At 53.1% G+C, this 22,530-nt stretch overlaps 2 protein-coding genes across 4 annotated transcripts in view; one reads left to right on the top strand and one right to left on the bottom strand.

The window, feature by feature from the left end:
• The window catches only part of MTUS2 (microtubule associated scaffold protein 2), a 59,155-nt gene extending 46,901 nt beyond the window's left edge, over positions 1-12,254 (top strand). Inside the window, exons 5-9 of the mRNA XM_045566892.1 lie at positions 20-93; positions 3,535-3,633; positions 4,812-4,931; positions 7,485-7,582; positions 9,424-12,254. Of these exons, the coding sequence (XP_045422848.1) occupies positions 20-93; positions 3,535-3,633; positions 4,812-4,931; positions 7,485-7,582; positions 9,424-9,637 (605 nt within the window). The 3' untranslated portion in view covers positions 9,638-12,254. The remainder of the gene's footprint in view (positions 1-19; positions 94-3,534; positions 3,634-4,811; positions 4,932-7,484; positions 7,583-9,423) is intronic.
• A 6,931-nt stretch (positions 12,255-19,185) lies between these two features.
• The window catches only part of SLC7A1 (solute carrier family 7 member 1), a 69,986-nt gene continuing 66,641 nt past the window's right edge, over positions 19,186-22,530 (bottom strand). For all 3 annotated transcript variants that reach the window (XM_045566771.1, XM_045566773.1, XM_045566772.1), the window contains one exon: positions 19,186-21,000. In XM_045566771.1, coding sequence (XP_045422727.1) covers positions 20,897-21,000 — 104 coding nt within the window. In that variant the 3' untranslated portion in view covers positions 19,186-20,896. The remainder of the gene's footprint in view (positions 21,001-22,530) is intronic.

The following is a 22,530-nucleotide window of genomic DNA, read 5'->3' as shown; positions in this document are numbered from 1 at the left end:
TTTTCTGTCTTCTCTCCAGAATTGATGTCCACCCACGAGCTTGAAAAGAAAGAATTGGAAGAAAATTTTGAAAAACTGCGGCTGTCATTGCAGGTTAGTATTTCCTTAATTTTCTTAACGGCTATCAAGGTAACAGCACCGTCATTATTCCCATCCACCACATTCACCCAGCACCTACTGTGTACTGGAGCCTCACGAAACACTGGAATTCAGAGGTAAATAAGACATACTCCCTGCCCGTAGGAATCTGCTGTCTGCTCAGCGAGCTGTGACACAAATAGTAACAGACAACAACAGAAGGTAACACAGACGTGCACCAAATGAATAATACAGTTAGTGAGTACGACAGGAGTTCAGAGGGATTAGTCTGCGCTTGCTGTGGCCAGAGATCCCCCAGGAGTAACTGAGCTGTGTTGGAAGGAAGAGAACTTGGGGAAGAGAGCATTCCAGGCGGGGGGTGTGCGAGGAGGGCTGTGCAGGTCAGAATTCACAGGACATGCTCCGGGAATTACCAGAGGGGCTTCAGTGACCTAGAGGTGAGTGAGATGGAAAACACCCTCTCTGCCTCTCACTGCCACCCAGAGAAGTTGTTGGTCTCAGAGGCCAGAGGAGCCACCTGGCTTCCTGCTGGCTTCTGCGGGGAGAATGCAGAATCTCGCCGATCACATGAGCCCCCTCCTGCCTCACAGGGACCCCAGCCTGCTCCTGTGAAAAGACATGACGGCCCCCAGCCCTTGGGAAGAGCTAGCTGCCTGGGAAGCTAGGGTGAGGTCGGGGACCTGCTTCCATTTCCAAATGTAGCAATTGTAATTGTAACAAGATTAGTTTTTAAATATTAGAGATATTCATACCTGGAAATTGTGCAAGGTGATTACTGTAGCCCTAATACATAGGCAGGAATGTCGCATTTTCGATAGCTCACTTTTCCCTGGCACTGTACGTGACACTGAGCCTGCTCCACCAATGAAAGGTGTCACACGCTACTGCCTGCTGCAGCCCACCACCCACCCATGCATCCATCCATCGGCGGGCCTGCAGGATGCCTGCGCAGTCCTCGCGGGGCTAATTTCCAAACTGCCTCCGTGTGCACATCTCCACCAATAGTTGCACTGTCCTTAGAGGAACGCAAATCAGGAAAGTGACAGCCACACAGCGACATAACAAAAACCCCATCCAATCCAAAGCCAAAAGAAGTGAGGGGTTTTTTTGGTCTGGAAGTCTTCACTCTGCCACTAACATCAAAGGGTCATGAATTGTGCATGTTTTAGTTGTAACTCTCCACCCGCAGAATCCACTGGGGCTGGAGATGATTTGATGCAAGGAAGGTGGAGTTAGTTGCTCAGACCAACCTCTGGGGCTACTACTGGCAGCTGATGAAACAGGCTTGGTGGTTAGAGATTTGAGTTTGTTTAAATCCCCACTGTGCTTCCAGATCTTGGACGGCTACGTAACCTCTGTAAACCTTAGTTTATTCATCTCTGTAATAGGGATGGTGACAGTACTTTTCTCAAGGTGTGAGTAGGTCAAGGGAAATGATGTGTGAAAAATGTATAGCACTAGGCTGGCTCGTGGCAAGCGCTAATAAGTAGTAGCTCTTATAATGGTCGCGAGCGTTGTTATATTTTTATTATCATGCCATTGGTTGACTCCTGAGTGGCCCATGCTGGGTCACGCCACCAGCTCTGTCTTTGTGTCTCGTAGCTTGACATAAAAGAGCCAACCCAAGCTGAAAAACAGTCTTCCCTCTCTGACTGCAGCGGCACCGTCCTGTCCCTGTGGATCTGTTTTGAATAAGGGTCAATAAGGCAGAAAAATCACAGTTTGATATCTATCCTAGGCGGTAATTGCAGGATGAGTTTTCTGTTGTTTTGTTTTTTAGTGGAGGGGAAGAGGCTTAAAAGAAATGCTTCCTCTGACAGCACTGGTGATGTTTGGGGTGGGAGCCATGGAAGATACGGTCATTTTTATAGTCACAGTCTAGCGGGTGACCAGCGGGCTTGCCCTGGGCCATGATGGCCATTGGGCCAGCTCAGGTGCACACAAGCTCCCACTGACAACTGTATTGTCCTAACACGCCAGCATTTGCATTTAATGGCACTGTGGGGAATTTTATTTCTTAAAAATGAAATAGAAGTAACTGCAAGAGGGAGAAAAGAAGAGGAAAAGGAACTTGCCCAGGGAGGTCTGCAAACCAGCCATAAGGAGGAAAGCAGGGGAGCCAGTGCTACGTGCACTGCAGTGTTGCCATGTAGAAGTACGGAATTTACAGCACCCGGCTCCTCATATTTGGTGGGGTGAGGCCATTCCTCTTGCCTGAAGAGTTCGTGGGAGACCCTGGTCCCTATGTTTTAATATTACAGAGATGGCATGGTTGGGTGGAGAACTTAGGACTGCTCAGCATGAGTGAGGCATGAAGGATTGAAGTTGTCTTGGGCAGCCACAGACAGCCATGGCTGAGCACCCTTGGCTGGCCCAAGGTGACAAGAATCATGGCTGGTGTTGGGTGGGGAGGGGTCAGCGTAGTCGCCTCTGCCCTGGGAGCTGTCTCCTCAGACATGCCTTCATCCCTTCAACCTGCAGGTCGAGGGCTGCTCTGTCGCTGGCACACAGCGGGGTCGGGAGTGTCTGTCTAGCTGGAGAGAGGGTCTCAACAGGGAGCATGGCCTGGGTGGACTCGGCTCACATGGCAGCTCCTATTCGGGACATGCCACCCAGCCCTGAGGCCAGGAAGGCCAGGTGGGGGCCAGAGGGAGCTGAGAATGAGAGGGAGATGGCCACAGGAAGGCGCTGCCACCAGGAGAGCCGCAGTGTGAGATGAGAGAGGGAGGCAGCGGAAATGGAGGCTGGAGGACCAGACGGCTTCAGCACTGGGTTAAGGAGTGTGTACTGCATCATGGGGCCAACGCGGTGTGAGGTAGGGGGAGGATGGGCTCAGGTTTGCACCTTAGGAAGAGCAGCCTGACTACAGGAAAAAGAGTCACCATGCCGGAAAGAGCCAGCAGGCTGGTCTGAGCTCAGGGTGTCTGTGGACTACAGGGACACACAGAGGCAGAAGGGCAGGACGTGATCATTGACTTGGCAGTTAGAGTGTGCGGTGGTGGTGGGAGGGGTCCAAGGCAGAGAAGGAAGTCAAGGTGGCGTGAAGGTTTCCAGCGTGAGCTTTGTAGATAGGAACCATTCTGCGACATACATCAACTGTGGTCCTTCCCACAGCGAGGGGCTAGATGCCTCCTGGACTAGACCCCTCTCTGCTGGCTGTCAGCATCTGCAGGATCAAAAGATAAACGCCCCTATTCATAAGCATAAAAATTCGTCTGGCAGTGTTTTTGTGGTCTGTTCTGGAAGAGGTGCCAGAAGGAGAGGGCCAGGAGACGTTGGGGGGACTCTCCCTCTATCATGCGGGGCTCCCCCTTGACACCTTTCCTCAGCCCCAAGGGAGACCCTCTGAAGAGCTCCAGGGCAGGTGGTAGCCCTGGCTGCGGTGCCTGTCGTCCACAGTGGCCCTAGCTGGACTTCTCATGTCATTACTTGCAGGACCAAGTGGACACGCTGACCTTCCAGAGCCAGTCTCTGCGGGACAGAGCCCGACGCTTCGAGGAGGCTTTGAGGAAAAACACCGAGGAGCAGCTGGAGGTAGTCTCTGGTCTCCAGGCTTCCCAGCGTGCAGGGACCCCAACCTGGTGGGCCCCGTGGCTTCCTCGGGGGTCTTACCCCAATACAAGGTCCCCCTGCAGACCCGCTGCAGAGTGACAGCTGGTCATGACCTCCCTTGGATTTTTAAACAATTCCCGTCAGCACTTCTCCCCCGAGACAGACGGCAGCTGTGGGCTGCTCCATCTACATGTTATTTTTGCCGAATTCCACAGTGGTCTCCAGCCGGGGTCCCAGGGCTCCTGAGATACGAGCACAGTCTGGAAACTGCCCACCCTGGCTGGGACCACCCCTCCATCCCCTTCCCTCCCAACTCTGGTTTAGGCTGGCACCACCAGGAGTTAGTAGGTTGAGGGCAATTTTTTCCAGAAAAGCTGGCAAAACTCTTTCCTTCTAACATAGGATTGCCAACTAAGGTACAGGACACCCAGTTCAATGTGAGTTACAGATAAGCTCCAGCTACCCGTCCAAGGCTGCAGTGCTCTGTGATCGAGATGGGAACAGCCACTGCACTCCAGCCTGAGCAACAGAGTGAGATACCCACTCAGAAAAATTAAATTACAGATAAATGAGTTTTTGAGTCTATGTCCCATGCAATACTTATGCAAAATTTTTTTAAAACGTTGTTTATCTGAAATTCAAATTTAACAGCATGTCCTGTATTTTTGTTTGTTGCATCCAGCAAACCTATTCTAACACGTCTTCTTCTGAAATGACTTTTCTGCTTCTTAAACCACTTTGCTCATTTCCTATGCACGGGGGGTTGCAGGGCGGCCTCTCCATGGGCACAGGTGTATAAGATCCCCAGGTGCTCGGTGAATGAGGTAGTCTGGGCGAATGTTAAAAGCCAGTGTTGGATTTACTCTTCCTACCACATGAGCTCCCTTCTGGGCTGGAGGGGCTGGCAGTGTCTGTTAGTTCCAGGATCGGACTTTGCAGGGGACAACAGCCATGTCTCTCCTGGTCCCCCACAGAACTGGATTTTTAGGAGGGTTCCCAGTGGGAAATTGAAGGCAGGCTTTGAGCATCTGGCTTTGGTGCTGCAGTTGCCCTGGGAAGCTTGCTCCAGAAGGCTAGATTTAGCTGGACTCACGGCACTGGCTAATACTGGGTTTTGCCGGGAACGCCGGTCGATAGCGCGTTGCTCTCTGCTCCCGTAGATTGCACTGGCTCCTTATCAGCACTTGGAAGAAGACATGAAGAGTCTGAAGCAGGTATTAGAGATGAAGAATCAGCAGATACACCAGCAGGAAAAGAAGATAATTGAGCTGGAGAAGCTGGTGAGTTGGTCTGTTTGCTCAGGAGTGTAACTAAGGTCTGTGACATCCCTGCTGTTGTCCCTGATGTCATCCCTGACGGTGTTCGGCCAGGTGCGCCCCTTCCCTGCCCATGGCTTACACCGGGGCAGAAAATTCCACAGCTGAGCCCCAGGACCCTTCTCAGGAAGCCAGGGGCTCTGATAAGGAGTCTCAGAGGTGGCCTCATCCTGTCCGACTCTGGAGCCCTCCCGATCGGCCGCCTCTTCTTGGCTTTGCCCTGGCTTTCCTGGGGATGTGCCACTTCCTCAGCCCTCTCTAGGGCATGTGCGGTGAGCATGCAGGATGCAGCATCACTGGGGTGCCAGGTGCTGTGCAGAGTCCCTTACCTGAGTCTGTCCCCTGGCTCCAACAGCACGCATGTGGAGCAGCTACCCTGCGCAGCCACTTCACAACACGGAAACAGGGCCGGCGGGGCTCAGTGGCGGAGCTGGGTGGGAGCCTTGGCCGAGGGCTCCTAGTTCTCATGTGGCAGAGGAGCAAGGGCGTTTGTCTCATTCATGAGGGCTCCACCCTCATGACCAAATCACCCCCCAAAGCTCCACCTCCTAATACCATCACATTGGGGGGTAGGTTTCACCATAGGAACGTGGGGGGACACACACATTCAGTCCGTAACGGAGTCCTTGCTCTCAGGGACACCCCCCCCGCCCCGGCCCTCCAGCCTGGCTCCTGCAGAGCCAGCCAAGGCCGCCCCTTAGGGAGAACAGAGCACCGGGATCTCACCCCTGACCTGTGGCACAAGGTCAGCGGGGTCAGGGCCAGAGTCCCAGAAAGGCGGACAAAGGGAGTAGCAGAGAAACCTGCTTCCAGGGAGAGCCGTCTTGATGTGGAAGTTGGCCCAAGGCTCTCAGATACATTCTTATTTTTTCCTCTTTATTGTTGTTATTTTTAAAATAAACTTTTTATATCATAAAAGGAAAATATGTATACAATATGAAATTATAAAATAAGATAAACAAAAATAAGATTAAAACATCATATTCCAACCACTCTTTATATTTTCCAGAACTTTTTCTCTGTAAGTGTGTATCCTTGTATGCACACGCACACATACACAACACATATTATATTGTGCAAGGGTTTGTATGCTACTGTCTTTCAGTTAACAAATCTTTAACTTGGCCTCTCAGGAACTGATCATCTCATCTAAAATTTAAAGTTCCCCATTTGTCTCTGGAATGTCCCTTGCAGTTGGTGTAGCCAAACCAGGGTGTGATCTAGGACCACCCCTTGCATTTGGTTTCCATGCCCCCTCCATCTAGAATGATCCCTTTTTGCAGACACATCTTGCAGAATGGGTGCTCATCAGGTAGCAGGGGCAGACTGGGTGATGCTGGCCACTTGGCAGGACTTCCAGAACTTCCCAGCTCAGGCCGTGGCTAGGGCTGGCAGGGAGCTCACAGCCAGAGCCTGACCCTGCTGTGCAGCCGGCCAGTGTGGGCAACGTCCATTCTGACAGCAACGAGGAAGCCCCCTCTTTCTGGCTGGGCCATCTGCATCGGGTCCCCACAAGCCTCTGGGTTTACTTGGCTGTTTTGGGCCATGCTCCGGGCTTTCTGCAGGCATGCAAGACTTCTCGTTCCAGAAACTTTTCCAGGCAATAAAGAAGATATCTGACTACTTCCCATCTCCTGGGAGCAAAGGCGAGGGCTGCATGAGGTGCCTTGCCAAAGCTCAGGGACAGAGGCCAGTCCTATGGTGAGGACTCCTAGGCCCTATTCATGGACAACTGACAGTTTTCCTTAAAGATTAACTGCATTAACAGTGAACTTGCCACATTCTTTTCAAAAAGTAATTTATTTCTAAATTCATCTTAGAATGGAACTGTACTTCAGTGATGTCTCAGGCCCTAGGGGACACACTGACAGAGAGAGAGGCATAAATTGTGGGGGAATAACAGCCATGGGATGATGGGGTTTCTCATAATGTGCCAAGATGGTCTTGGGCTTTGTGTTCCTGGCTGCCCATAGCCTCAAATGGAAAAAGTGTGTTCACATTATTTATATTTCTATCCCCCTATTAATTCAGAATGTCATATAAAGTGTATGCATGGCTGGGCAGGGACACTGCTGCACTGTAGCTGACCCTTCGGGAAGAACCATAGGGCCACTCATCAAATTAGGTCCTGGTGGTATCCGTGGCTTATCTCTGACAATGGCAAGGGCCTAGGGACAGTCACTGTGAGAAACACATCTTACCCATGAACTCAACACACACACAAATATATATGTGCATATATATATAAAATAAAAATATATGTCTAAAACATATAACAGTACCTACTTCTCCCATATACACTGCACTCTGGCATTTTCTATTCTGTTTTATTTTGTTTAAAAAAGAAATGCTGGTCTCATCCCTGTAACCTGATTTTACAACCCACTAATGCTTTGCAAACTACAGTTTGCAAAATGCTGTTCTTGAAAATCCTCCAAAGCCCAGAGCTGAGGACTCCGGTTTACTACCTATCTCGTGACCTTGCCGAGAACCTCGTAAATGCTGTATCCTTTACAGGTGGAAAAGAACATTGTCCTGGAAGAAAAGATCCAAGTTCTCCAACAGCAGAATGAAGACCTCAAAGCAAGGATTGACCAAAACACAGTTGTCACCAGGTGGGTGGGGTGGGTGTCTGGCCTACAAAGGACGTGTCACCCACACAAGAGTGACTTTGCTCTTGAGCTTCTTTTTGTCCCAACATCCAACTTGCCTCACTCTGAGCTGTGAGTCTGCCCCACATGGTCTCTTGGCGTCTCCCCTGCAACATCTGGCCTGTGCCCTGGCTGTGTCACTGGGCCCCACCTCAGCAGAAAGGAGTGAAATCCACAGAAGCATGAAGCAGGGGTGCCCCGTGGCACTGGGATGTGAAGGGATTTATTTCTGGATGAGATTAGGAGAGGAAGGCCAGCTGGGTGTTCCCAGGCAAAAGAGCCACCACTGAGTGACCACTGAGGCTTCCAGAAATGCAATGTTTCCATCTCCGTCCTGCCTGTCCCTGCAGGATCCAGCTCTGAGGTGCCCCAACTTCCAAGGCAGGGTGTGGAGGCCCCTCCCTTCTCCATCTCAGACTGGGTAACAGCGAGGTGTTGGCTTCATCAGCCAGCTGTAGCTTATCTCTTCAGTGAGGGCTTCGCCACCCTGCTGAGACCCAGGCCTGAACCTTTGCCCACTCAACTGAACTGGGCTCCTCGGTGCCCATGTTGTGTCCTCTGGTGCACATGTACTCATGTGCACATGCATACTGATGCACATGCACACACGCGCACACACGCAGGGGCTGCATGTTCACATGCACACTTGCACATTGCTGCACACACGCATGTACACTCACATTTGCATAGTCCCACTCATGCGTGCTCATACGTGCTCACTCACACTTATTCTCATGCACAGTCACACCCACCCTCACATGTCCTCATATTTGCACATTCACACTTGCATGCTTACCCTCACACTCACACACATACACGCATACATGCACACAGAGCCATTGTCTCCACAACTGAGCCCCTGGGTTTCCACCCCAGAGGCACACAGGAAAGCACACTGGGGCAGCAGGTTCTGTCCCCCTTGCCGCTTCGGCTTCCTCTTGCCCAGGCCTGGGGTGGGCAGGGCCATCTTCCAGCCTCCCTGCTGAAAATGTGGGAGAAAGAGCCTGAGCAGCACAGACCTCCCCTGGGAATCTGCAAAGGTGCCCTCATCAACAGAGCAAGGACAGGCTTTATCCAGAGGGGTGATTTGCTGGGCCTCCATCTGTCCAGCTGTAAAATGCACATGAACTTATTCCTGTCAATTCCTCAAAGGTGCTGTCACTTTAAAAAATGCAACAGAGCAAACTCAAGCTTCGTCAAAGAAGGCACAAAATTCATTGATTCATTTTCCATCCAAATCCTTTATCAGCAAACATTAACTGAGCCTCTGTTATGTGTGGGCACCATGCTGGGTGCTGTCCTCCAGGGCTCAGGCCCAGCAAGCAGACAGACCCACAGACCAGCATTTGCATGGGGGAGGATCCCTGCTGTCATGGAGGCAGGGAGCCCGGGAGGGGGCATCCCCCTGCCTCTGCAGGCTCAGGCAGGCTCAGGAAGGCCCTGGCAGGCTCAGGAAGGCCCTCGGCTGCTTACCGCCCTGGTGGTGGTGTCATTATCAATTGCCCATTCCGTGGCTGCCTCTCCTCTCTGACCCCGGCAGCACACCCGCACCTGCTGCCCACTGAGGGACAACCAGCGTCCCCCGACCCGGCAGAGGGCTGCGAGCTGATCAAGTGTTGGCCAGAGAGGCTCTGGGAACGGATGTGTCAGCAGGACGAGCAGAAATCATGTTTCAACCGAGGTCCTTGGCCACTGGGTGGGACGTGTCCCTTTCTCCCTCTGCCCTGCACCCACTGGCGCGGCCTCGAGTTAAGCGTCTGCTAGCATGACTGCTGCCTGACCGACTGTCGCTCTCCCCCATGCAGACAACTGTCGGAGGAAAACGCTAATCTCCAGGAATATGTTGAAAAAGAAACCCAGGAGAAGAAGAGATTGAGCCGAACCAACGAAGAGCTGCTTTGGAAGCTCCAAACAGGGGACCCCACAAGCCCCATTAAACTCTCCCCCACGTCCCCGGTTTACCGTGGCTCCTCCTCAGGGCCCTCCTCCCCGGCCAGAGTCAGCGCGACGCCCAGATGACGCCGCCGCCACGCCGCCCTCGGGTGCTCCGGCCTCCGGGGTCTCCGCCCCGCGGGAGCACTGACCGGGCGCCGCCGGAGCTGGCCCTGTGCGCATGCTCGGCGGCCGCATCACGCATCCTAGGCAGCGTCCTCCTCCACTCCCCGTGTGAGAGTGTCCCGGTATCGGCGCTTAGGAAAGTGTAAATGGTAGAGTCTGATGTGCAAACCTTTTACCATAGTTAGAGCCAAAAGAAAGACACTTGCAATTGTTCTTGAGCAATGAACTTTCACTGCAGATTTTCAGGTTAGTTACAAATAGCTCAGTTTTCAATATACATTGAATAATCATTGTGTACTGCACCGATGTGTGTATATTTAGATACATGTATATGCACATGCGGCGGTTCTGAATTGCATTTTTTTATAACATGAAGTGCTGACATATTTTAGTGGAGGTCAGCAGTTTTCTAGCTTGTGCCTAAGAATTATTGGGAAATGAAAATGCATTTCTATCTAGCTTCCCAGGAATATTTCTACCCAAAATAGAAAAAGGAAAAAAAAAGATACAGAGAAGAAGCGCCTTTCAACCCACCACCAAGTGGTACTCTCTTTACCACGAACACCAGCGATTTGTGAACGGTAACTGCCTTTGGAACAATCAGCTTCTTAGTCACCATGATGTGAGGTCACTGTTATTCCATTCGCAAGTTTTAATTATTAATGCTCCTGTCGTGAGTGGATAAGCAGTGGGAAACCCTACGGGGTTTAGCAGTTTTGCAGATGTTACTCATGACAGTGACTCATCTATAATAGTCTTGTAAACACAAGTTTTGCTTTTTTCCTAAATGGCATCTCGGAATCGGTCATTAAGCTATTGTTACACCCTCGGGGAAAACATGGAAGAGCATGACCTGTCAGTGAGAGTGAGGATGACCTTGGAGATGACCGAGACCATTCATGCTCCATCCTCATAAAGGAAACTGCTGACAGGTCCATATTTTGATCAGGCACAGAGTGGGAAAGTGTATTCCATCTTTCCATATGCTGTAAATGGTCAACTCATTGAAATATGGCCCCCATTTCATAGGCAACCCCCACTTCGATTTGGTTCTATGATCAACCCCTTCACTGCACATTGAGACGGCTCAGGGGTTCTAGCAGGGGCTTCCAGAAAACCAACCTTTCTGTCCTGAGGGACGAGTTCTAAGCTGTGCTAGATCATCACACGAACACTCAGAAACCCATTTGTACTTTCTGCTGGATGATCAAGTGACACTGAGGCTGACGGTGGTCCTACCCAAGGCCCAGGATGTTCTCCCAAACAGAGGAGCCCAACAAAACAGCCAGCCGGAGGTCACGGCTGCTGGACTGGCATCTGTCTCTGAAATGGTAGAATTAGAATATGAAAGGTATCCATGTAGTGCTGTGGAAGATTAGGAGCATGATACCCAAAAGGAAGAAGTAGTTTTAACAGTCGATATGCTGATGATAATGATGCCTTTGTTTCCTGTGTGTGACAAAGACCCTGCACTTTTCTCCCTAAAGCCCCTAAAAATTGTCCTGAGCACAGGCATGTCTTTGAGCATGTCCAAGGCAAGAAGTCCCATGCAGGGTCCTACAGGGGCCAGAGCCATGGAGCAGGAAAGCAACAGCCCATGACAGGGGTCAGCTCGCCAGGGGCCCAGCCTACTGGGCACACATGTGGCCAACATGCAGCCAGATGTGGTCTGTGTCCCTTGCATAAGTAAAAGTCGGGCTCCCTAGGTCCTGCTCATTCTGGGGACATGCACAGTAGGTACACAGTGAAGGAACATTTCTCTTTCCTTTAGAAGCTCTCCGCGATGCTGTGCGGCCGAGCTGGGCATTCCGTTCGAGCCAGGCCACACGGACTGAACTCGCAGCTATTTATTCTTTTAGCAGGCACAACCTGCACAAACACAAGCTCGGGTGCAGCTTAGCTCTCCAAATGAGGACCCGCTTACCTAACCGCACCTGCTGAATGTAGTTACACAGCAATACCGACTTCGGTGTGACGTTAGGATGTGGTACAGTGTGTTAGGCTGTTGTGGTCAAAGTCGTAGCAATGTTAGAACTAAGTACTCCCTCACTAGGTGGACTGCCCTAGCCAGCCCTGACCTTGGGTATGGGCTAATTTCCACAGGGCTCTGGCTTCTTCCCTTCATCGTGGACACCTATCAACGTGTGGCCCACATCCTCTGAGCTGGCACCGCTCCCGAGACACACGGGACAGCCACTGTGCCTCCTTCTCGATTCTGCCCCCTACACCATCAGGATGCGGCCTCCCTGCACGGGACGTCTGCCTCCATCCGCCTCCCGGGCTGGAGCGATGTCTCCAAGTGCGGGTGCTGCAGCCCCCCACCCGCCTCAGGCAGACCCACCAGACGTCACTGGTTCTTCGTGGCATTTGGGAGTTGCATCGGTGGCCTGTCCCCCGCCCCCTGCCTGCCACACGCTGGGGCGAGGTTCTGGCTGGATATCAGGATGGGTTGGAGGTGCTGACCCCTCTATGATTAGTTGAATGGGGTCACAACATTCCTGTTCCTGACCCGACAGTTTCTGTGTTGCATATTTGTGTTCAACTCTAAAGCCTATTAAAATAAACTTGAGGGACTTTCTGCGATATCCACTTGATATAACTGGAGACCTGTCCCCCTCAGGCTGGGGATCCCAGGCAGGGAGGCGAGGGAGGCTGGGTTCCTTTCCTGTGTGTGCCAGAGCCAGCTGAGTGTCACTGAGAGAAGCCTAGAGAGCTCCTCTCCCCCGACTCAGCAGGTCTGAGGTCCCTGCTCCCACCCTTCCAGTATGGGGTCTTTGGCAGCCCGTCCCCTGGATTTGGGAGCTTGGTGCTCTGCTCTGCAGGTCCAGGTTGGGGAGGCGGCTGGAAGAGGGCACAAAAGATCATTCCCCCCTTTTAATCTGCAAGGACTTGCTCCCCCATCCCGCCAGCCTTCAGTGTGGGCTGCAGCCGGTTTGGCCAGCCTGACCCTGGAATGTCCCACAGGTGCTTGGCCCTGCTTGGGGGCCACACAGGAGACCCCTGGGTTTGCAGGACGTGTGAGAGTGGCAGCTATTATAGGGCGATGTCAGCAAGTCCCTTATGAACAATTACTGAACAGCAGACCCTTTGTAGATGGCACACGAGTCACTTCAGACCTCACAAGGGACACCCCAGGATCCCCCTTGGTCGCCCCTGCTTCCCAGAGTATTGATGGCCACCACCTATGTATTAACAGCCTGCTAGTCAACATGTCCCAATCTGTTAGTTTCTTCTGGGGTGTCTTGAATGCCCTCTACTTGTACATTGGCCACCTCCCACCATCCTCCCCGCTGTGAGGTGAACAAGGCAGGTGCCAGCACCGCCACTTAACAAAGGAGCCGATGGTGACTCACCCCCTGGCTCGTGCAGGACTGAGATTAGAGCCAACTTTCTCCTGTCTGCGGAGGACTGTCCCCCCCACGGCTGATCTGCAGCAGGCAGAGGAGACGTTTGAAGTCAACTCACTCAGTCACCTCCTCTGTGCCAAGCAGCCTCGGAGAGCCTGGCTCACCCTGCGTGGGAGACACGGGTCATCTCCCCGGGAAGGGAGTTGGAGTTAATCACAGGCAGGACGCGCAGCTGGATGGCTTCCCACCTGCGGCTGGAGTGGGAGGACGTTCTCAGAGCTGTTGCCGCATCGGCGGCTAAGCGTCCAGTGACGACTCTGGGGTTGCCCCCTGTCATCTCATCCACGGTAATCAGGAGGTGATGTGTCAAATGCTTTTAAAGCTGTTCTGGTGTTAAAAGACAGTGGGAGTCAATTCACTTAACTTTGTGAATTTTTTTTTAAGTCAGTCTGTTTCCCTCAAAACCTCCTTCCCCAAACCTCATAAAAACAAAACAAAGGACATCTGGAGTTTGTGATTGCCAAGCTCCGGTCGCACCTACCTCAGCATGAAGATGCAGGCCAGAGCCGGCGCCAGGCAGGGTCAGGATGCCCTGCAGCTTGAAGCTCGGACGGCGCCCACGCGTGTGCGAGTGGTGCCTGGGCCTCCTCCCTCTCGGGCGCCCACACCACAGGCCACCGAGGAGCCCCCAGGCCCAGCTGCTGGCTCTGCTCTGCGTAGCGGCTTCTCACTGGACTGCACCTAAATGAACATGCCTCTGCCCCTCCCCACCCGCCTGCACTAGTGGAGCAGAACATTCCAGGAAAAGTGGGCATTCAGCAAGTGCATTGTTTTCAGGGGTCAAATTTAAAAGCATCCAGGGAAAGCCCCACCCAGCACGGCTCCTCCTTCCCCACGCAGCTCGAATCCGCTGGGATTACGTGTCCAGCTTCACCAAGATGCCAGAGGGCTTGCTCGAGCTGTTCCTTTCATTAGCAAAGGTACTGCCTGTTTTATTCCCAAAGCCTCTTTCTCACATTGCATTTTTTTAATGGCTATATTTATGGCTTGGTGGACAGGCTTAATTTGGTAAAACTAAACTGTTCCCTTTGAACAGGGGTGGATGGGATTATCTAGAGTTGGTGCCACGCTTTCTCACTGCCCCAAACCCTGCCCAGGGCTGGAAGGATGGATCTGAAAGGCTGGGTCAGTAAGTACCCCAGGACGTAGCTCCATAGGTTTCCTCATTACTGTGAATGCCATTTGGGGGCAGCTTTTGATTTACCAGAGTGTTTCCTAACCAAACTGTGCCAGGAAAAACTTGCTCTGGGTGACATGCCCTTGGGCCTCCAGACTGGACTCGCTCGGCGGGGCTTTGAGGAGCCCCCAGTTGGGATTTTTCTAAGCAATTGCTGAAAACTTTGCAGGGCATTTTTAGGCTGCCTGCACAGCACCGAGCGGCAGCCACTAGGTGGCAGCGTGGCACTGCAGAAACTGGGGTCCACCTTGCACTTGGCCTGAAGTCTTCCAAAGCAAGCAGAGGTGGCCTTCTTCCTGGACACATGCAGAAACCCAGCAACAAGGCAGGCCCCATGCTTATTTCCCAATTCTGGGACGCCCCTGGGCACTCTCCCAGATGCTTTTCGAAGCCAACCCGTTTTGTAAACCAATAGCTGGGTTCTGGTTTCTACCTCCCTGGAAATTATGTCTGCAAAACTTGTGTCACACTGAGAGGGAGAAAATGCTGCTACCCTATGTCCCAAGTGCTACCCTGTCACATCCCCCAGACACGCTGCACAGCCTTGCTTTCACACTGCCCATGCCCGGTGGTCTGGTTTTCCTACGTGGCCAAGGAACACTAAATGTGTACGGGGTCTCGGGTGCAGATGCTTGTCTCGCATTCCTGACCCTTAACATGCTGGGTGCCAGGAAGAGGAGCTCGCCTCCCCGTCTCTCTGTACAGCTGTACAGGGGTGTCCGCCTCCAGCGCTGTCCATCAGCTGACAAAACTCAACGGTTAAACTGTATCTTCCAGGCAACAGACCTTCCGGTGTAGTCACTGTGAATGGCCGCCCCTTCGTGTCTGGGAATTAAGGTCCACCTGACTGATTTGCCTCCTGTGCAAAAAAATGCCTCCTTTCTCAAGGCAGCTGGGGGTGAGATACCAGTGATGATCAAGAGCTACAATCCTGCCCGGGCCCTGCATGCATCTGTCCCTGGAAGAGACAGCTCGTGGAGGCAAGCACCAGGCAGAGGTGTCGGTGCACTGAGGGGCTCTTGCTGCTCGGGACGCATGTGCCTGACCACTGGCAGGGAGTCTCTGGGGCCCCAGAGGCAAGTCTGGAGAGAGAGTGGGAGGTGGCGAGGAGGCGGCATCACAGGATCCAAAATGTGGGCCCGAGGAATTCCCTGGTAAAGGCTCAAATTGCTGGGATGAGGATTCCCCCTAGATGGCTGCCAGAATCAAGTTAATACGCCTAAAGCACAGGCCGTGGGGAAGCAGGAAGACAGTACAGTGCAGCTCCGTGGGGCACTGGGACCCAGCCGAGAGGATTCCTGAGACCACACTCCGTACACGGAAGCCAGAGACAGCATTTATTAGAATTTGCGGAAGCATGAGATAGTGTACCACAAAATAGTTTGTTTCCACAACACAAAGTGTGGGAGGAGGTTGTCCATGTACAGCATTGTCAGCAAAAGGGGATATAGAGCGGTTTCACATTTTTTGAAATGCGATAGATGACACCGACACATGTCCTTAAAATAAAATAAAAACAGGAGACCCAGCAGAGACCAGCTTGATTTAGAGTTAGCATCAGAAGCTAAATCTAGTATCACAATTATAAGAAACTAGAAGAAAACTGTTAGAAAAATAGAACATCAAACAAGCAAAAAATATTATACAATTTACATAATAAAAAACACACAACTCTTTTAATAATGGCTCCATGTTCAGTAGAAGAAGAAAATTTACTGGAGAAACCACAGCTATTCAGGTTTGATAATAAACCAATCCTCATTAGTATCACTATCCTTTGTGCTCCTTAAACCCTTTGAAGCTGAAAGGCACAACTTAAGCAGGAAACTTATCTTAAATATATATTACAACTTCTCAAATGGGAAAATAAGTCCCAAACTTAAAAGTTTGTCATCGAGAAACATGAAATCATACACCTTGTTAATAAGTTAACAAAGTCTGAATGCATCTTCCCAGACCTGCTTCCCGACCTGCTGTAATACCCTGAGAAATATGCGTGGACTTCTCTTTAAGCTTGGCCAAGGGATTTCATCTCCTGTGGGGTTTCCAGCCGACAGCTCAACACATTTATGGGATGATCCGGGAGGGCTGCTGGGGAACTGTGCCCTGGGACTCCTGGCACAGCCAGGCCCTCTGCGATGAGAGCCCTGTGGCTCAGGGGCCAAGGGGCAGAGACTGGGTTAGAGTGAAGGCAGCTGAAACTTTTTCCTTGAAAACCCATTAGACATCGTAACCAAGATGCCATATGGAGTGTAGCTTCGTGACCCACCGGATCAGTAGAGCATTTCATTACCCAAAAAAGTCCACAAGAGCCTGACAAAATGTACATCTCGCTCTCTTAGGAGCCTCACATGTAACCCTCTCAGGACGATGGCAAACAGATATACAGGATGTCCCAAAGTCACCACACATAGGGAAGGGGGAAAATTGTAGCTCAATGTCCCTTTATTTACAAGATATTCATTACAAAATTTTACAAGCTATTTTGTCTCCATATGAAGGAAAAATTAAGCACTCTCCATACAAAAGAAAAATTTTGTAAAATTTTGTAATGAATTTTACTAAATTTTTTGTCTCCATACAAAGGAAAACTTACACAGTCTCCATATAAAGGAAAAATTTTGTAATGAATATTTTGTAAATAAAGGTACATTTAGCCATAATTTCCCATTTTCCCTAGGTAGGGTGACTTTTGGGACACCTTGTATTTTAAATTATATGTAACAATTATATGTAACAGGTATTCAGTTCCATCTGAAGTCCCACTCTGGAACAGTTCCACATGCAAACACCGTCAGGCCCCCTCCACCCAGCAATTTCCCAGCCTGGGAGCTCGACCAGGAGACCTGGACACGTGGACACAAACACGTCTCTCGTCCACCCTAGAACACAGCGGTGCTGCGGCCCTGGCACGAAGGCCCCGCACTCTGTCCTCACGGTGTATGTTCTTGGGCGCCAACAGAACTGTCAGCTCATATTGAAAAGAAAGGTGCCTGCGTGAACATGGGATGTTTAGATCAGAAAAGACGGGCCCTGGCATGGAGCCAGGCAGGCTTCTCTAGCGGTGAGGCCCCGTGTGTCAGGCAGTGCCCCTGACCTCACCCACGACCCTGGCGGGGGCCTGGGGGGCCTCCCAGCTCTGGCTCCAGTCTCCACCCAGTGTCGGGCTGGCGGCCACACACCATGTGGGACTGCAAACACCAGCCCATTCAGAATCCTGCTCAGAGGGCGGTCGGGGAGAAGAGCTGGCACACCCACATTTCTCCCCGACTCCCAGCCCCACTCAGTAAGCGCAGCCAGCGCTGGGGACAAGGCTGGGTGGGCCTGGCCCTCCTCCAGGTGAGCACACGGGCTGTGCTGAAGGTGCAGGAGGGGGTGGGTCAGGGCCTTGGCCGGGGGCCAAGGAAGGGGCCCAGTGCCCTACCGCCCTGCAGCTGCCTCTGGACTTGCAGCCCAGCCTGGCTGGCGCGCCATGGGCGGGGGCAGGGGCGGCCCACGGTGCCCAGACACAGCATGGGCACACGGGCTGCCGGCCTGAGAGAGATAAGGGTCTTGATGGAAAGAGAGCTCTTACTGCTGCAAAAACAAAACCAAAAGTGGGGGAAGATCAGAGCATTTCTGACAATAGCATAAATTAAACAATCTTTCTGAAACAGCCTAGGAAAAATGAATCTATCACGCCTCCCTCTTGGTCTGGAAAAACAAACTCAACACCAAGGCCGGCTGGGGGGGTGTGAGCAGGGGTGACGAGTGGGGCTGGGGTGTGCGGAGGCCGGACCGCCTCCCCACAGCAGGGCTGCCCTCCTGTAAGCCGGCTCACGTGCCACCTCCCACCGGGGCCCCTGCTTCCCTCGAGACCCCGTTCACCCCTACTCTTCAGCCAAGGTGGGAGGTGGTCGTGGGGGGACGGGACACAGGCACAGATTCTTACTTGTCACAATGCTCTTTCCGACGTGAGTGCACAGATAAAAGTAGACACAGCACTCCTGTGGCTGTGTGTCTCTGGTAATGTGGAAGTTCTGACTAGGCAGGAAAATACTGGCCAGCTGTGAAACTGAGAAGGATGTTCTGGTTTGGGCAGGGGAACTGAGAGATGTAAAACTATCAGTCATTTTTTTTTTTTTCCTGCCTCTGCGTGTATGTGTTTATTTCAGGGGAAGGAAGGGGGATGTGATAAGGAAAAGTCTATTAAAATTGTGAGGCTGATCCCGGACACCATTACTATGTCACTTGCCCTCGCACGCAGAACAGACAACCTCTGGCAACTGCACAAAAACTACTCTTGGTAAGAGCACAGTGACCAATGAACTATTTACGCAGGTCACCCTCGGTGTCCCTTCCTCACTAGGAAGCCGTTCCTCTAAGGAGGGCGGGCGCAGGGGCGCCCAGTCCCGGCCCAGCCTGCACGCGCTCCTGTGTCCTGCCGCAGGCCCTGAGAGAGGAGGGGACACAGACCCCCGGGCCAGCACGTTCTCCTGACGGGCTCTGCGGAGGGAAACACCTTCCCAGTCCGCAGGACGCTGTGCGGCCTACTGAAATGTCAGCGGTCAACACAGTCTGCTGGGTGCTGTCTTGCATGAAAATTTCAGCCAGAGTGAGAAATTAAAGTTAGAAAACAAAAAAAATTCTCTCTCCCCACCACCTCTCTTGGACTCCCTCTTTTTCTCACGTTGTCTTTGCCTATGTAGAAAATAACAGGAAAAAACAAATAAATCAAGCAAACAAATAGCTAATAGGACCTAAGAACACAATAGATAACCTAAACCCCAACAAAATAAGTTAATATTTATCAAAATATTTTACAGCACCAATCTACATAAATGTAAATACCTTTCTTTGGAAATCTATGCTTTGGGCTCTTATGATACTCCCTCTGGAACGTTCCAAAGGAGATTTAGGACGAAGATTCTGCAAAGTGACGGGGGTCTGGCATCGCCCACCCGCCCTCCACTGGCTGTGACACCAATGCTTGCATTTCTCTCCAAGGACCTTCTGGGGCAGAGGGGGAAAAGTCAAGTGCTGTTAATTTATCAGGCTTCTTTCTACCAGATTTGTGTCAAAGGCCAGATTGGACAGAAATGGACAACTAAGTCTGGAAGCAGCATTTACATTTCCTGTGGCGTCCACGGTGCCAACCCCGCTTCAGAATCAGGGCCTTGTGTCTCCTGAGCTGTGCTAGGGAGGGAAGTGAGGCTCATCAGCCTGCTGCTGCCCCTGCCTGCCATCCACGAGGAGTGTGTGGAATGGTGTTTGTCCCGGCTCGCCCGGGCTGGAGAGGAGGCCCAGGGCCTCTCGGCAGACAGGGAGCTGCAGGTCGGCGTCTCAGCGGCACCCGCGCTCTCCGACTTAGGGACGCTGGAGGCCCAGGGCAGGGTCAGAGTCCCTCTGCGGATGCAAAGCCACAGTGTTTGGATGACGGCGACAGGAGAGGGACGGCACTGTGACCGAAAATCATCTCACGTGTGGATCACACATCCTGCAGGATGTGCCAATAGCACGGGGTAATTATCTGGCCATTTTCCAAGTTAAAGTCAAGCCCCAGCTTAGTTTGGCGGAGTGATTCACAATCGCCTCAACTATGGACTAATTTCAGTTTCACCCTATGTAAGACAGAGGCCAGGAGCATGGTGACCGAGACGTGCCATGACCTTGGACCGAGCTGCCCCCTGCCTGGAGAGCCTTACAGGAGCCCAGAGCAGGCGTGGGAGGGCAAGAGTCAGGGAACGGCAAAGACGCACAGGAAAGTTCTAGACTCCGCCCGTCTGAGGCCAGTCCTACACAGACAGTCTCGTGTTCCAGTTACGGGGGGCGCAGGCAGCAGCAAAAGGAGCGGAAGCAGCAAGAACTGGCCCAGGCCTGGAGGGCGTGGGCGGCAGGACCCCGGTTTACGCGTGTGCGTGAGTGCAGCCAGCTCACCCCTGCCCTAAGGCCTTCATTCCCACCTGGAGCGACCCCTCCTTCCTTGTCTGAAAGGACCCACCTGCCCGGTGTCAGAGCGAGACCAAGCCCAGCAGGGCCGGTTGTGGAGGGGTCCAGCCCTAACAGCCCCACCTGGAAGCAATGCAGGCAGGAGCGGGAGAAGGAAATGGTCCTGTTGTTCCTCTCTAAGTACACAGCTGTCCTTTGGCTCTGGGGTGGGGCTGCTGGGGACACCGTTTTGTGGTACTGTCTCTCGTCTACGGCTACTGTGGGGACGGAAGGGGAGCTGGCTACTGAGTTTGGAGTATGCACATTTTCCACCCAAAGCAGTCCTTGGGGCGGGGGAGCCTGGCTCCCCAGATAAGGAGAGAAGGTGACCTCTGTCCTGCCGAGCCAGGCACCAGGCTGCTGGGCTGACGAGGAGAAGAGCTGCTTTCTTGGTTGAGAGAGAAGGGAGGAGACACAGTGGCCAGCCACAGCCAGGTGGCCCCGGCCAGAGAGCTGTCCGGAGGTGACCGGGGTGGCAGAGCCGGGTCTGGGCAGGACACGCAAGCTGTGGGCTGTGGTTGCGCTTCAAGTAACTGCACCTTCGGCTGCACTGGGGGCGTCGTGGATGTGGGTGGTTCCTGTTGCACTGGTGGGGAGAGCGGGGTGCCTCCCTGTCTCCTGGGGGTGTCCCTCGGGGCTGCTGCCCCCTGCAGGGGGCAGAGCTGCACGTCACTTGCACTGGTCCAAATTGCCGTCAGGAGTCCTTGCTTGGTCGGCAGCCAGGGATGCCTCCTCGCTGTGCCACAGACCATAGAAAAAGTAGATGGCAAAGCCTGCAGGCCGACAGCAGAGAGATGGGGTGTGAGTGACGGCGGGCCAGGCCCCGGGGACAGACAGAGGCTGCCCCAGGCCTTGTGGCCCCACAGAAAAGCCTCTCGCACGGGCACGAGCCCGCAGCCAGCGGCCAGCCCGGCTGACTTTCCGCATCTGGAGAAACCACATGACTCTTCAAATGGAGTCGGCAAAGGTCACTGTCTGCTTCCACATTTGGCAAAGCCACGCGTCGTTCTGGACAGCCTCACACCAAGGCATTTCCTTAGCAGACAGGCGGCTGGGCCAGGGGCCACAGGAGGGCACTGGACCCTTCAGCCGAATTCCCTGACCACCTCCGAGGCCCTGAGAGTCCTGGGAAGTCACGTTAGTGCCTCCTGGGGTGGGATTTCCAGCAGGTGCTAGAGGTCCTAGGCTGTCTGGACAGCCCCTGCCACCCTTGTTTTCCTTATGTGACTGGCCCTCAGAACGCAGGAGACATTGAGCACCCGGGGACAGGTGTCACGTAAGAATCCATAGCCCAGTTCCAGCTGCCAGGACTCAAAGGCCCATGGTAGGCTCCAGGGCCACCCACCCAGGGACTGTGGCCGATGGCCAGGGGCCAGGCCTTAAAGGAAGGACTCAGCAACTCGGTGCCAGGAAAGGACCCAGCGTTCTGGAACGCAGGGGCTTCCCCAGGGTGGCTGGGAAGAGGCAACTTCCCCCTTCACCAGGTCTCCAGGACGTGGCGAGGGTGGAGTGTGAGCAGCTCTCTCCCAGGGAGGCTCTATGGGGACGCCTGTCTAACTAGGCACGGGCTGGACTTGGCGGAGCATGAGGACCCACCCCTGGTGTCTGCAGAGAACGGGGCCACAGGGCATGTGCTGCAGAAGAAGCACCCCTTGAAAGCCCTGGGAGACCAGCCATCTGCCACACCCAAACTCGGGGCTCAGAGGCTTGGCAGGGCCTGGGTCCCAAGGGGTGAAGGTCGGGGCCAGTCTCCTGGGCATCAGCACCGGGGGGACTCGGACAGTGACGGAGGAAAGTGAGTCCATCCCCTCCAGCCCTGGGGTGAGCAGCCCAGAGAGGGTGGGATGTGGTCAGTCCTACGGGCCGCACCCAGTCCTGGTGACCTCGCGTGGAAGCCCTCCTGCCCTGGTGGCACCTCCCATAGGCTCTGAAGTGCCGCCTTTCTACAGAGAAGACGCCAGCATCCGAGGAGCCGGCGTAGCCCAGTGACACCCGCACCTGCCAGAGCCCACAGATCAGGCGGCCAGGCTGGGGGACGTGGGGCGGCATAATCCAGACTTCCCATCTGCGGCGAAACTAACTGGCACCTTATTGACAGCGGACTCATCGCCTTGTTCTTGTAACATCAAGCTCTTGCCCAACAGGATAACCAGCTTGGGCCAGAGGCAGTGAAAATGAAAAGTATCTAAGAGGGAGGGGAGCAGCCACAGCCTCCCAGGAACTCAGTATTGTTTGACAGAACTGCTGACTACGCGCTTCACTGTGTTACGAAATGTGAACCGAGGCAGACTCTGCGACACTAA

Source organism: Lemur catta, chromosome 13 (genome assembly GCF_020740605.2).
Source record: "Lemur catta isolate mLemCat1 chromosome 13, mLemCat1.pri, whole genome shotgun sequence".
Lineage (NCBI taxonomy): Eukaryota > Metazoa > Chordata > Mammalia > Primates > Lemuridae > Lemur > Lemur catta.
Note: the sequence above shows the minus strand (reverse complement) of the source record. Positions and strands in the feature narration are given on the sequence as shown.